Source organism: Gekko japonicus, unplaced genomic scaffold (genome assembly GCF_001447785.1).
Source record: "Gekko japonicus isolate JY-2015 unplaced genomic scaffold, Gekko_japonicus_V1.1 scaffold3145, whole genome shotgun sequence".
NCBI classification, from domain to species: Eukaryota; Metazoa; Chordata; class Lepidosauria; order Squamata; family Gekkonidae; genus Gekko; species Gekko japonicus.
Genome location: NW_015173774.1, coordinates 110,295 through 125,314, shown reverse-complemented (window position 1 = coordinate 125,314; position 15,020 = coordinate 110,295). Strand labels below are relative to the sequence as shown.

General features: G+C 46.9%; 1 protein-coding gene across 1 annotated transcript in view; it reads right to left on the bottom strand.

The window, feature by feature from the left end:
* The window catches only part of MED16 (mediator complex subunit 16), a 36,095-nt gene that overhangs the window by 16,109 nt on the left and 4,966 nt on the right, over window positions 1–15,020 (bottom strand). Inside the window, exons 3-6 of the mRNA XM_015423527.1 lie at window positions 10,401–10,508; window positions 8,900–9,069; window positions 5,398–5,829; window positions 2,329–2,434 (exon numbers count right to left, since the gene is read on the bottom strand). Of these exons, the coding sequence (XP_015279013.1) occupies window positions 2,329–2,434; window positions 5,398–5,829; window positions 8,900–9,069; window positions 10,401–10,508 (816 nt within the window). The remainder of the gene's footprint in view (window positions 1–2,328; window positions 2,435–5,397; window positions 5,830–8,899; window positions 9,070–10,400; window positions 10,509–15,020) is intronic.

The following is a 15,020-nucleotide window of genomic DNA, read 5'->3' as shown; positions in this document are numbered from 1 at the left end:
CCCCGCGAGTATCGCGGGTCCCCCTCTTGTGTTTATCTAATTCCCTCTTGAAGCCATCCATGCTTGTAGACGCCACGACCTCCTGTGGCAGTGAATTCCATGTCGGAGGCTTTCACGGCCGGAGTTCGTCAGCTGTTGTAGATTTTCCGGGTTGTATGGCTGTGGTCTTGACGTCAGGTCCTACCAATGCAAGACCACGGCCATACAGCCCGGAAAATCTACAACAGCGAATAAAATACAATAATATTCCTATGTTTTCCGCCTGACATCTCACTTGGCGCAAAGCCTGGGTAGTTCTCCCCTGCCCCTCGCTTCCTCTTTTCACAGAAAATTAGCGCTATTTGGGAAATTGCAGATGCCTAAGTGCCACCTGGTTGAAAAGAACACTCCAAAACCCCTCATTGCAGAGACGATTATGCAGGGCACAAACTGGAACTCTCCCTAGTAACAGGCTGTTTCTGTCCCCTTCCCAAAAGAAGGGGGGAGTGGTCGACACCCATGCTCTGGTTGTGCCAAATCGTCTTGTTATCTTTTATTTTCCCCCATCTTGAGAAAAGTGCCGCCTTGCTCTTTGACAGGCCTGAATGGAAGGGAGGCGAAGAAGGCAGGAGACAAAGGTGTGATTGCGGAACAAGACAATAAATGGAGAGCATTGAAAATGTCAAATGAGGTAGGCATGAAAATGAGAGTCGTTTCCACACAGGCCTGCCTTCAAAGGTTCCAAAGCCCAGACCTTCCACTCCACTCCACTCCTCTCCCCCCTCCCCTCTTTAATCCACATCAAGGTTCCTGTCCCATAATAAAAGGAAAGTGTTGTTTTTTCCCCTTGATAAAACAGGAAATAAAAGGTAAAAATAAACGTTTTTCAAAGAAGTAATTGGAAGCAAAAGAATTAATATTTAGAGTTCCCAAGCAGTTCTGAGTATGGGTTGGGATGTAGTGAAATTAGCCCTAAAGCAGAGGATGATGGACATGGAGAGACAGGCAGATCTTGGTAGATGTCCTACGTTTAGAGCCCCAGATTCTATCAAATATCACGTGCAACTCATGTTCTATTTATCGCAGCTTGATAACTCACAAGTTTCGGAAAGCCTTCGCATTAGCCAGATGTGAGGCTTTCCCCTCCGCCCTGCTTGAGGGCAGATTCAAAAGGATCCCCACTGAATAATGATTTTGCCAATGTGGTGTCTTCAGACAGCACTGGCTCTTTGGCTTGGAAATGGAGATGAGCACCGTCCCCTAGAGTCGAATTCGACGGGCTTTCAAGCAAGGGAGACCTTTACCTTTCACCTTTATATTTCAAAGAGTGAAACAGTGTTCTGTGACCAAAAAACCCATACTATATGAATGGAATAGAGTAAGCAAATTATTCATTTGTTCATTTGGGGTTAGGGTTGCCAGCTCCAGGTTAGAAAACTCCTTGAGATTTGGGAGTGGCACTTGGGGAGAACAGGGACCTCAGTGGGATACAATGTCATGGAGTCCATCCTGCAATTCATCTATTTTCTGCAGGGGAACTGATCTCTGTAGTTTGGAGATGAGCTGTAATTCTAGGTGATCCCCAGGCCCTAGCTGGAGGCTCAAACAACACAAATATACACTGCAAAAACCTTTTTATAAGTTAATGTGTTCTATTTGTTCCATCTTATAAAGTGCATTGTGTATTATTCATAATGTTCTAAAACAGGTATATATTCATTACATGCAGTATCAACAGTAATAATCAGTTTGTACAATCTAATAGCTACCAGTCAATTTACATCCTTTTTACACAATCAACCCCAACGGGAGTTTCTAGAATTGTACACCCGCTTCTCCTTGCTTGAAAGTCTTCTAAAGGGGGAAGTTTCCTTTTGTGGTTACATTGAAGTTAAAATTGATGTTTGTTGCTGGTCCTACAAAACACAGCCTTGAGAAAGACAGGAGCGCTCCGTCTAGGATTGTCAGCTGCTTAATGGGGTAAGAAAACGACATGAAGCCAAGTTATATTAGATATATTATATCATTTTTAGACTCATGATTTATGTCTTTTAACAGGATGTAAATTGACTGGTAGCTATTAGATTGTACAAACTGATTATTACTGTTGATACTGCATGTAATTAATACATACCTGTTTTAGAACATTATGAATAATACACAATGCACTTTATAAGATGGAACATACAGAACACTTTAACTTATAAATAAGGTTTTCACAGTGTATATATTTGTTGTTTGACTCTTCTAACACTGCAGCTCGAGTTTCCACAGGACTTGTTCCAGGCCTGCCAACTCTCAACCGTGGGCTCCCCCCGTGCCCGGGCAGAAGCTGCGTAGGAAACTCACCTGTGGGCGAGAGCTTTTGGAAGATGTTGTTGACCGGGAGGCCCTCCTTGCGCAGCGACCAGTACTCCACGATGCTGTTGTTTTGGTTGGAGGCGCAGAGCAGAATCTGGGGAAGGAGAGGCGCAGGAAAGCTATTAACGTAAACTCTGCACACATTCCTTGGGGATGGTCCCGACGGAGCTCGAGAGCCACCAACAGGAGGGGCTCCCCATTTGACACACACTGGGACTTCACCTCGTGTTTTGGTCAAGAACACATCTGATCCTATCCTAAAATTCCCCCTTTCTGGAATGCAGTTCTGGGACAAATCAAATCTGTCACCCACTTAGACATCGCCCCCGCACCGGAAAACTTGTTTTTGAATGGATGGGCTGCTAATGGCGCCTCAAACACCATCATAGAAAGGGTCTCTATGGCCCCGGTCACACGGGCCAGATCACGTGGTGGGGGGGAGGTGTGGCTGTTCGCCCCAGAGCAAAAAAATTCATGGTAGCCCGATCACACGGTCCCCCGAGTCTTCGTGCTTAGGCTGTTAGCTGGTGATCACACGGCGATGCTGGAGCGTGGCAAAGAAGCGGCGCGGCAAGCATTTGTGCGCACGCGCAGTTCCGCGGGGCAGCACTGATTTCAGTTTCGTGTTTGTGCGCATGTGCTTAAGAAAAACATCCAGTTTGCGACGGGACATGGATGGGCACCGGATGCCATGGGATATTAGCGCTCCCGCGATCAGACGCCTGCCCCTGCCCTGTGTTTTCCGGATACTAGCACACTTTCCGAGGTACTTTTTTACTGCACACCTTTGGCGGGACGCCACGGGTTGGCCACGGGTGCGCTACGCTTCCCAGATGTTGCGGTGTGATCGTGCCCCGAAAATCCACCTGACATTCGTGCCTTTAGTGCGGCAAATCCTCCGTGTGACCGGGGCCTATAATGCTTTTTGCTGCCAAAACTGTCATTGCCACACACTGGAAAAGGACGACACCCACACGTTCACAATGGCATAAAAAATTATGGGATTTGTATGTCACGGCTAAACTCTCGAACAATCTTACGCGTTTTGATAAGATTCCCGCTCCTACTGATTTTGTTTCACTGTGATTTCCTATCTTGGGATTTCTAACTAGTCAACAAGATATCCCCAAAGTAATGGATGACCTTTGGTTATGGTAATGCTTATCAATGTATTCCAGTAGACTCACAGTGTTTGCATTTGTATATCTTAACTATACGCTAGGTCTACAGATGGTACCTTATATCTCTTGCTTTCTCGTTATAAATGTTATCGTTATTGACACTACAGTGCACAGTATTTGGTTTATTCGCTACTCTTCCTGTCTGTTATGATAGCCTTTCGACAGCTTTTATTTTTGTAATGTCTATAAAATTTTCTAAAAATTCAATAAATGTTATTGTACAAAGAAAAAGGGGGAAAAAAGAAGACATCTGATTCTAGCAAGGCCTTCATTTCTAAAACCGAGAGGGGAAAAAACTTCTTCCTGCTCTCTCTGAATGCCAGGCATGATTTTATAAACCTCTATCTTGGATGGTCTAAAGGGTCGCCAGGTCCGACCTGGGGAGGCGTTCCTGGAGGGGGCAGGAATGTCACATGATGTCCCTGATCCAATGACGTCACACGGAAGCAATGCTCCCTCTAAGCTGTGGAGTCTAGTGAGCAAAAAAATCTGCTTTCTGAGTGGCATTAAAGTTGTGAGTGAGCCAGTTGGCTACTGCATAAATCAGTTGGCTCTGGAGCCCTCCTTCCTGAGCTGAGGCAAAAATCTGTGAGCTGGAGGCTAAAAAACTGTGAGCTAGCTCACACTAACTCAGCCGCCCTGAGCTCTACTGCAGGGAAGGGCGGCCTAGCAAATCTAAATAAATAAATAAATGGTACAAATGGCTTCTACCATAGAGTTTTGGCCCAAATGGTAGAGCATAACCCAGATGTCACCGACATGATGACATCACTTCAGGTGCATCCTGGAAGTGACATTGTCACCAGTGTTCCCTCTAAGTTGAGTTATTGTGAGCTAGCTCACAGTTTCTTAGCCTCCAGCTCACACATTGTTTTTTAGCCTCCAGCTCACAGAGCAAACTCATTCATGCAGGAGCCAAATCGCTCGCTCACGACTTTAATGCCGGTAGCTCACAAAGTAGAATTTTTGCTCACAGGTCTCCACAGCTTAGAGGGAGCATTGCTGACGAGGGGAGGGAATGGTTAAAATGAGCTGAAGCAGTTGCTGTAACTGTGTAGAACAATGGCATGATTATGGGCCTTTCTGAGAAGCAGAGGCAGAGTAACAAGTTTAGAGATAAGGTGGGAAGGGTGTGTGTAAAAGAATTTGGATGGTAAGCAGTAGCCTTGACTTACTTTAAACACTAGTAAGAGAGCCAGTTTGGCGTAGTGGTTAAGTGCGTGGACTCTAATCTGGGAGAACCGGGTTTGATTCCCCACTCCTCCAGTTGTACCTGCTGGATGACCTTGGGCAAGCAGCTGCTCTGAGACACCTTCGGGTAGTGAAGGGCGGGGTATAAATCCAATCTCTTCTTCTTCTTCTAATAAGTACGCATGTCTAATCAACTGATGAATATTACCTAACCCGCCTTGTTTACGTAATGAGCTATTTTAAATGCACATACGATCCATGATGAGGGAGTTGCATGTTTTATGGTGTGTTGTAGGCGGAACTGAAAGAGTTGTAAGCTCCGGATCCAGTAAAGGAAAAGGGGCAGGGCCTACCGGCTGGTGAGACCTGATAAATGGGGGATTCTTGGAATGCTAATTTGAGTTCGTCTGCACTCCCCTTTATTGTCAATAACGCATAACTAAAAGATACTCCTGACTGACTTTCTTGTCTTTGGTATGTCCCTTAGAGTGGCTAAGATAGACACACATTGTTTCTAGCACTGATGAGACTGCCTGTTTTGTTTCCACTTCCTTTCCTGACCATTCCGGGGATCGAGTTTGCCTTTTTCCAGCAAACCATGCTGGAGGCAGTGCCCAAATCTCTTCTTCTCTTTTGGGAACTAAACCCCAAAAATAAGACAGGGAGAAAAGAGCGAGGTCCCAACCTGTTCCGACATGTCCCGGGCAAAGAATTTCAAGTGGGTGATCGCCGGGTACTTGTCCTTCCGGGCCGGATCCGTGGTGCAGCGCATGAAGAGGGAGGGGAGGATCTCCGTGTCGATCTTACACTTCTCGTTGACCACGCTGACGCAGACCTTGTAGAACTGGACCGGGGAGGCGTTGCTGCCGTCCGAGGTGGCGACCACGATGTTGCCCCCGCCCGTGAAGGCGATGTCGGCCAGGGCCACCCGGCAACGTAGGCGGCACAGGCTCTCCGTGGAGGTCAGGACCTGCCCGTTCGGCTTCAGGAGCGAGACGGTGACCAAGCCGCTGATGGTGACGGCGATCCAGCCTTCCATGGGCTTCCCACCAAACAGGGTCAGCGACGGGGAGAACTTGACCCGGGAAAACTTCTCCCCGAAATTCGAAGCTCCAGACTGAGAAACGGGAGACAAATGTAAAAACAGGAGGAGTCGTATGCACTGTTGGGGCGGGGCGGGGGCGGAATGGCATTTCCCTTGGCAGTGGTGTTCTTTACGCACTTTTCTGAGAGTAAGCCGCACTGAACAGGATTTACAGTAGACTTGCTTAGGGTGGCAGTGCTACTTACTTGAGCCCACTAGGGATGGAAGAGTCCATTTCTCCCTTTAAAATATCTCCCATTTTTAAACACTTAAAGCAGGGGTGTCGAACTCATTTGCTATGAGGGCCGGGTCTGACATAAATGAGACCTTGTCGAGCTGGGCCATGTGTGTCATAAAAGGTAATGCCAGGTAGCAAAGATATAAACTTTATAAAGGACACAAACACAAAGGGGTTGTTTTACTTAAAATAAAAACATGCTTAAAACATTAGCACTCTTGCAATATTTTGTTTATTTAACAGTGTCTGATAACTGACACCTCTTGCTGTGGATTATTGCATCAAAACGTCTGTGCTGTTGCAATCTTATGCTGTTCAGGTGTCTATCTGTAAACTGCAAACCTACGATGACGCAGCAGCAGCAGAAGTGGAAGAAGAAGCAGAAGACAGCCAGTTCTACTGCGAGCCTGATAGAAGCCCTCTGGGGGCCTGATCCAGCCCCCGGGCCGCATGTTTGACACCCCTGACTTAAATGGCTTAGGGTGGGAGTCCTGTAACACCCCCCAAAACCACATGCCCAAACCCTTGAACTGCAACTAATACACTCGAGGACCAGTCTGAACAACTGGCAGAATCAGATTAGAAATGTTTTTCTTCCTGGACTGCATGTGAGTTCTAAATGGGGCTGTGGGCTTGAATTCTCCCTGTCATACACGACCCCCCCCCAAAAAAAAAAAACCATTCCAAGCATGTAGAGAATTGGCAATACAGGTTAGCCTGAACCTTATCCTCTACATGCTAGTTTTCTATATGAACTGAAATTTTGACTGTGTGTGTATTTTGGCTAGTATTTGTGGTACTGTGACGCAAGGGTGTAGACTTTCCAATTTCCCGGGGGGGGCTGGGGCTGGGCCAGAGGCATTGCTTTGCTAGGAGCAAGGGTGGCTCCCGGGGGAGGCTGAGCACCTTCCTGAAAATTTCGGCGGGGGCTGAAGCCCCGCCGCCCCCACGAAGATTACGCCTATGCTGTGACGTACTGTCAAGGGTTAACATTCTGACAGAGTCTGAGAGCCTTTGAGTGACAGACTGTTCAAACCAAACTCTGTGGGGAGTGCCAGTTAACAAATGACAGTTGGGAACTGACAGTTGAAAAAGAGAAAGTTTAGCATTCACTGAGAAGAGGCTAAAAGAGGAGTGGGAGGATCACAGAAGATCCCCATTAAAGATGAAAAGGGACAGAGCTTCTAATCTAGAGAAGTAATCCCTGCCCAGTGAAAAGGGAGATCACTCTAAAGAGAGGAGTGATCCCTTGTTTATGTTTAGAGAAGGATTCTGGGAACTCTGTTGTGTGTTCCTGCCTTCTAAGACTTGAAGAGACAGTAAAACCCAGGAACTTATGCTTGAATGTTTAAGCAGACACTGAAAAGAAAGTCTCTCTCCTCAAACTTTCAAAGACCTTGTTGAAAAGTAAAAATACCTACACATTGGCAACAAATTATCTTGAATTTAGTGTGATTACAAAGTTACCTCAGTTATTATCATCTGTCCACCTCATACAGAGAGCCAGTTTGGTGTAGTGGTTAAGTGCGCGGACTCTAATCTGGGAGAACCGGGTTTGATTCCCCACTCCTCCACTTGCACTGCCTTCTAAGACTTGAAGAGACAGTAAAACCCAGGAACTTATGCTTGAATGTTTAAGCAGACACTGAAAAGAAAGTCTCTCTCCTCAAACTTTCAAAGACCTTGTTGAAAAGTAAAAATACCTACACATTGGCAACAAATTATCTTGAATTTAGTGTGATTACAAAGTTACCTCGGTTATCATCATCTGTCCACCTCATGCATCCCACCCAATTCCACCTGACCTATTCCCCTCAAAGTTAGAAAAAATATTTTGCTTATTTTGAACTTTCAAAAGCCTCTTGTGTGCCATTTCAGAAGAATAAGTTAAGAAGGTGGTTTTGTCTCTTCTCTCAGTGCCCTGGCTGCGCCAGCATCTAAATAGGTGGGACAGCCATAGGCCAACAAAAAAGAAGAAAATAGACACAGGGGCTGCTCAGCACGAAAGAAGAAACAAAGGGGAAATCCTATGTGAGAGGGAAGGAAGAGGGTGAGATTGCCATAGGTACCATCTGGGGAAAGGGTCCCCAACCTTTTTGAACCCGTGGGCACCTTTAAAATTCTGACGTAGCATTGTGGGTGCAGCTACAAAATGGCTGCTACAAAATGGCTGTTGCAGGACACAAAGCCAGCCACAGAATGGTGGCTACAGCTTGTACTGTGTTGGCCGTTGTTGCAAAAACAATGTTTTTAAAGATCTGCACAGCCATATCAAATCTCCAATGGCCAATTAGAAGCCTTGCTGGGCAGAAGCTCCAATTTGGTGGGCACCAGGAAGGGTATTGATGGGTACCATGGCTCCCACGGGCACCATGTTGGGGACCCCTGATTAGGGGGAGTAGAAAAATTATGCATGGTTCTGCCTGTTTGTATGAGCTGGCCTCTCTCATCCCGCAGTGGAAAACAATCCTTTGCTTGGGAAGACTTTGATGGATTCTACTGATGCCCTGGATCTTAACTGACCAACATATTTAAGGATGTAGGAATTCCTTTCATCCCTTTGCTCGTCATACCGGCCAGAATCTTCTGTGTGGCTGCCATTCACAGCAAAGTGACTTGGCTCACTCACGCGAGTTGTGCAATAGTGGCCCAAGTTATCTTACCCAACTGATAATTTCCAGATGGGGACAGGGAGAGAGGGAACTTCTGCCTGGATTCCAAAGGGCGTTTTGACCTTCATTGACAAGAATCCTAGGAGAATTTGTCTTGAGGTGTGCAGGAAAGAGGAGGTCAGGCTCGATGACCCTTAGGTGTACCATTACACTTCTGTAATTCCCTCCCTCCTGCCCAGCAGTGACAACTCACCTTCTCCACATGCAACGCCAATTTCACCCCATTGTGCAGCCACGAGAGAGCCACGATAGGGTCCCCTTCCACACTGCAGCCCATGGTGCTCTCCCAGCTGTTGGCCAGGTGGTCTGTCATGCTCCAGCATTTGATCTGGCCATCTGCATCTGCAGACAGAAGCCTGGACCCTGGAGCGTTAAAATTACAAAAAAGGTCAGTACCACCCACCTTTGGGAGGGGGACTATATGGACGTGGCCCACAGACAGCCATCTATTCTGTTAAAACAGTAATGCATGGTGTAATGATTGCATGTTTTGGTGTGTGTGTTTCTTTAAACATTTAGTGTGACTGCAGTAATGTAAGGAGAGTGATAGAGGGAGATGTGTGATGTGATTGGCTGATTACTGAGAGCGTGGGAGGAGATGTCTCTGAGGTGATTCAGTGTTCATGAGGAGAGGAGTGTGGAGAGTTTGTGAGAGTCTGTATGACAGAGGAAGCAGTTGGAGTTCAGCTTGTGTGGCTATATGAGAGTTTAGCCTGTGTGGCTATATGAGAGAGAGAGTGTTTAGCCTGTGTGGCTATATATGAGAGAAAGATAAGCCTGTCAGAGTTGAGTTTTGGTGTTTGAGAGACTGTGTGTGACACCAAGCTTTGTCAGTTATATTTTCTTTCTTCAACATCAGTTCGAAAATACCCAAAAACTTATTTTGTTCTTTTATAAAGAAATCATTATTTGTTTAAACTTATCCCAGCAATCAGTACAGTCCTTCCTCAGGGCCACATAATCCTCTGAAAAGTCCAGACACTGGGTCATTCTACCCAAATAAGAGAGATTTGGAATTTTTAATTCCTGGTGGCAGCAGAAATCTACTAAGTTCATGTACACAGAGTGGTTTTTAAAGGAGAAACAGTCTCCCCAATAAGCAGGATGTCACACATGGTGTGATCTGTTTTTTAAAAAGGAGCACGTTTCTAGCCCTCAGTGGATGTAAATTTTCCCAGCAACGCTGGGCAAACTGACAAGATATTGGGGTGACTGGTGGATTCACTGAACCAATATTATTTATTTACCTGCTTGGTGCCAACTCAGACTTCTTTCCTCCGACTGGCAGGAGCTCTCCAGGGTCTCAGGCAGAGACAGGCAGTTTGGTGTAGTGGTTGGGAGCACGGACTCTAGTCTGGGAGAACCAGGTTTGACCCCCACACACACCTCCACATGCAGCTGCCGGTGTGACCTTGGGTCAGTCACAAGTTCTCTCAGAGCTGTTCTCTCAAGGGCAGTTCTTGAAAGAGCTCTCTCAACCCCACCTACCTCACAGGGTGTCTGTTGTGTGGAGGGGAAGGGAAAAGGATCGTAAGCTGCTCTGAGACTCCTTCCAGTAGTAAAGGGCAGGGTATAAATTTAATCACTTCTTCTCCTTCTTCTTTCCCGGAGACCCTCAAACCTGAGCCTGAACCCAAGACTTCCTGTATGCCAAACAGATGCCCCTACCCCCAAACAGAGGGTCCGTTCCTCACCTGATTGGTCCCACTCCAAGCAGGTGATCATCTCCACATGTCCGGAATTAATGGAATAGACATCCCACGGATGTTCCGTGTCAATCATGTGGATCATGTGGGTGAGGTCTGTGGAGGAGAGGAGAGGGGAAAGGGTGGTCTCAGCGAGGCCTAGAAGAATGGTTCTCTTGTTTTTGCGGGCTGCTAGAGCTCTGATCTGTGTGTCCCAAAAGGAAGGGCCTTGTTAGATCAGGCACCTTCTAACTTGGCATCCTGTTTCTGACGGCAGCCAGTCCACAAGCAGGATTCTCCTCTGTGTGCCTTGCCAGAAAACGCCACTACAAAGGCTCATGGCCTCTGAACAGAAATTCAGTTGCTATATAATATACCAGGGGTCCCCAATCTTTTTAAGCCCCTGGGCACCTTTGGAATTCAGACACAGTGGGATGGGCATGGCCACAAAATGGCTGCTGCAGGAGGCAAAGCCAGTCACAAAATGGCCGCCACGGTTTACCTTCAGTCGGGGTTATTTTTGGGCAGGAATGGACGGGAATGGAGTTCCGGCTGGCTCCCAAGTTGACCACGCCCAGCAGGAAATCATTAGCATAATAGGCCACACCCAACAGCAGAAACGCATTAGGATTGGCTACATTAGGGGTGTGTGGCCTAACATGCAAAGGAGTTCCTGCTACAAAAAAAGCCCTGGGTTTTGACAACAAACAAGGTAAACAGAATAAGAAGCAAAAGGTGGGTGTGGCTGGATGGCGACACTTCTGGTAACATGGGGGTGCAGCCTAATATGCTAATGAGCTATGCTCTCATGGGTGTGGCTGGATATGCTAATGAGTTTCTGTTGTTGGGTGTGGCCTATTATGCTAATGAGTTCCTGCTGGGCTTTTTCTACAAAAAGAGCCCTGGACTGCCCGGGCAAGCCAAGGGAAGGCATGGGGTGTGGCCTAATATGCTAATGAGCTGTGCTGTCAGGGGTGTGGCCTATTATGCTAATGAGTTCCTGCTGGGCTTTTTCTACAAAAAAAAGCCCTGCCTTCAGTCATGCAGTAAAGATCCCTGTGCTGTGGTAGCAGCTGCCCCCAAAGTCACATTTAACAAGATCTGCACAGCCAGTCAGGAGCCTTGCTGGAGGAAAAGCCTCACCTGGCCCTGCCCGCTTTCTAAAAACAGTTGGCGGGCCCCAGGAAAGGTGTCAGCAGGCTCCATGCCTCCACGCCCTTGGGCACCACATTGGGCACCCCCAATATATACCTATACTCTGTTACATAAATTAAATGTTTGTTATTAGCCGAAGGCCACCGCTTCCTGCGTCATGATTCGAGATTACAAAAACCAAACAACAGCCAGGCTCCCAATCAGTATAAAACACAAACATGGAGCCAGCTACATATTACAGAGCGATTACGTACAATCAGGGGTTATTTCCTGCGGGAGCACACAGGAGCGGAGCTCCGGCAGTAAGGAACCCAGGGGGCGGGCACATGCAACAAGCCCCCCCCCCTGCTCCCAACAGCCCTCCGTCGGGCCACGAGGAGCAAGAAGCAGCCAGGTATGTTGCAGAGCCCCACCCACCTTCAGGTACAAGCTCTCCCTCCTCTGTGAGGGCAGATCTGCACGTTCCCCCCCCCCAATAGCTAGCAATCCAAAACAGTCCAGTGGAGCCTGAGCGGTGGGTGTTGCCTTCTGACACACTTCTGGTGATGTCAGGAGGAGTGGCATATGCAAATACGTTATGCTAATAAGTCATGCTAATGAGCTCCTGCACCTCTTTTTCTATGAAATGACCCCTGCATACAATTAAAAATTCAGTAGATAAATCAGTCCTAAAAAGGCATATTCAGTCAGCAAACCTCAGTGTATGCTTTAAAATACATCTCAACAATCAGTAAAATCGTAGCTCCCTATAGTTTACATAATATACATAATATAAAATACATAGAATTCAAATTACCATATATTATTGGAGACTACTTATCTAGGTCGTTCATCTACGTATTTGGCTCGCCTCTTAAAACTGCAGCTTGCAGCAAGAAATTTCGCACATTAAATATGTGCTGCACAACAGAAGGACTGTTATCTACCCTAAATCACCTGCACCACTGATTGTACTGGGTGACACTTCCCTTTCCAAGTTCTACAATAATGAATTCTGCCATCGCTGAATTCTGCTGAAAGCAGGGGCAGCAGTTAGGGGCACCCTCCACCATGCCTGGGCACTGCACCATTTGGGAAGAACGCCCTCCTTTGGAGCCCTTTGAACACTTGTGACACAGAGAAATATTACATTTTTAAAAGTGGATTTGCTCTTTCTTTACTCTAAACTTCGGGACATCGTAGAGTTGCCAAGTCACTTACTTGGCACAGCAGGGGAGCGTTGGTCCCTGTCCGGGACATTCTTGCGCGGGCGAAGCGCGCACCACGATGACATCACCCGGAAGTGACGTCATCACGTTGGGCACGTCGCCGGCCGACGCTCTAGCAATCAGCCTGGAAACTCTATAGTTTCTAGGCTGATTGCTAGACAAACACAGTGTCAATGGAATTATGCATGTGACTTCCAGTTAAAAAAAAAAAAGACAATATAAACAAACATTTTCAAGAACCTCTCAAAGTGTCAGACCGATTTCACACAAGAGCTGCGCTGCGGTCGCGCCTCCCTTTGCCCCGCTTCTATTGGTCAATTTCCCACTCGAAGCCGCGTGGCTGCATTTTGACCCGCGGCTTCATCCGATTTTCCCCGCAGTTTCGTGATCCTGTTTTTTGAGGATCAAGAAACCGCGGGGAAAATTGGGTGAAGACCTTGCTCATCAGTGTCAAAGTGCAGCCCCCCCCCAACAAAAAGCTTTCCTTCTTCAGAAGACATGATGGTGCAGAGATGTCAAACCACGTTTTCCAGACTGGAGCTGCTGAAAATGCAGGGGCCTTCTAGTTATTTCTGAAGCCCTGAGAGAACAGGCAGGGTGGTCTGAGACTGCATGAAAGCAAAATGAGGTATGTAATCTCCCTGGCTTCTCGGGCTGACCCCTGGGGGGGCGGGTTTTTCCCACCAAAAGGGCCCCCAACCTGCCGGTCCTGATCAGGCCAATGGGGGGAACCCCACCCCCAAATTGCCCAGTTTGGGCCAATGTGCCAAGCAAGATGGCATCACCTGGAGTTGACGTCATCATGCCGGGCACGTCGCCGGCCGACACTCTAGCAATCAGCCTGGAAACTCTACGGTACCATAGAGTTTTCAGGCTGATTGCTAGAGCGTCGGCTGGCGACGTGCCCAATGTGATGACGTCACTTCCGGGTGACGCCATCGCGTCGGGCACATCGGCCCAAACCGGGCACTTTGGGGGTGGGGTTCCCCCCCGCCGGCCTGATCCAAACCTGTGGGTCGGGGGGCCCTTTCAGCGGGCAATCCCCCGCCCCCCCAGGGGACCTCGCAGCCCTAGAACATGGAGAGCAGGGGTCCCCAACACACCGAGTGTTTTCAGAAAGCAGGTGGGGCCAGGTGAGACTTCTGCCCAGCAAGGCTTCTGATCGACCACAGGAGACTGGATTGGCCGTGCAGATTTTTGGAAACTTTGCTTTGGCGGCGGCAGCCACCACAGCAAAAGGATCTTCACTGTGTGACTGAAGGTGGGCTGTGGCAGCCATTTCATAGCATGCATTTTGTGGCTGCACTCCTCACGCCGCCTCAGCCTTCCGTAGCTGCCAGTGTAGTATGAATGGGAATATAATGGTTTTTCCTTTCAGATTATTCATATTTCTCTGGTTTAATAGATTGTTCTCATAAGTAAGATTTTATTAGGACATAATGAAGGCCTATTAAATAGTAGATATTACAACAAACAGGACCACGGTGTATAATAGCTAGTAAAACAGTAAATCACCGAGTACAATTAAACAATATTTGTTGGCTTTTATATGCAATGTTTAGAATTCAATTATTAACAAAATTACAACAATAACACTACAATATGCGATATAAAGGTTAGCAGTACATACAGAGTAATACAGTACTAGTTACAGACAAACGACGGAGCAAGCTCTAATGTGAGGGAAGCTTAGCCAGTTATTATATGCTGTAGTGTAGACCCAGTCACATTAGAGCTTGCTATAGGAGCTCCCCAGTCACCAGAATCTAAGCGCGGTAGTGTACATCAAAAAATTGTATAAGAATTAGCATTTTGAAATATGGCTTGCAGCACTTCATTCTAATGAAGAAATAATTACAGAATGACAAACCTGAAGAAGGACACGCAAACGGAGAGTGTACTAGAACTCCGTCGTTTGTCTGTAACTAGTACTGTATTACTCTGTATGTACTGCTAAGCTTTATATCGCATATTGTAGTGTTATTGTTGTAATTTTGTCAATAATTTAATTCTAAACATTGCATATAAAAACCAACAAATATTGTTTAATTCTACACGGTGATTTACTGTTTTACTATCTATTAAATAGTAGGCCTTTCCCTTGTAGGTTAGAGTATCTTTCTAGCTGATGCTAGCAGACAAGAAAACAACATTCTTCTGGTATAGAAGGCAGGTATAGAGTTCATGGAGTTTTTTTAGTTGTTTAGGGTAAAACATGGCCGCGTCTGGGTCAAAAGGGATTTTAGCTTCGTATCAGAAAAAAAAC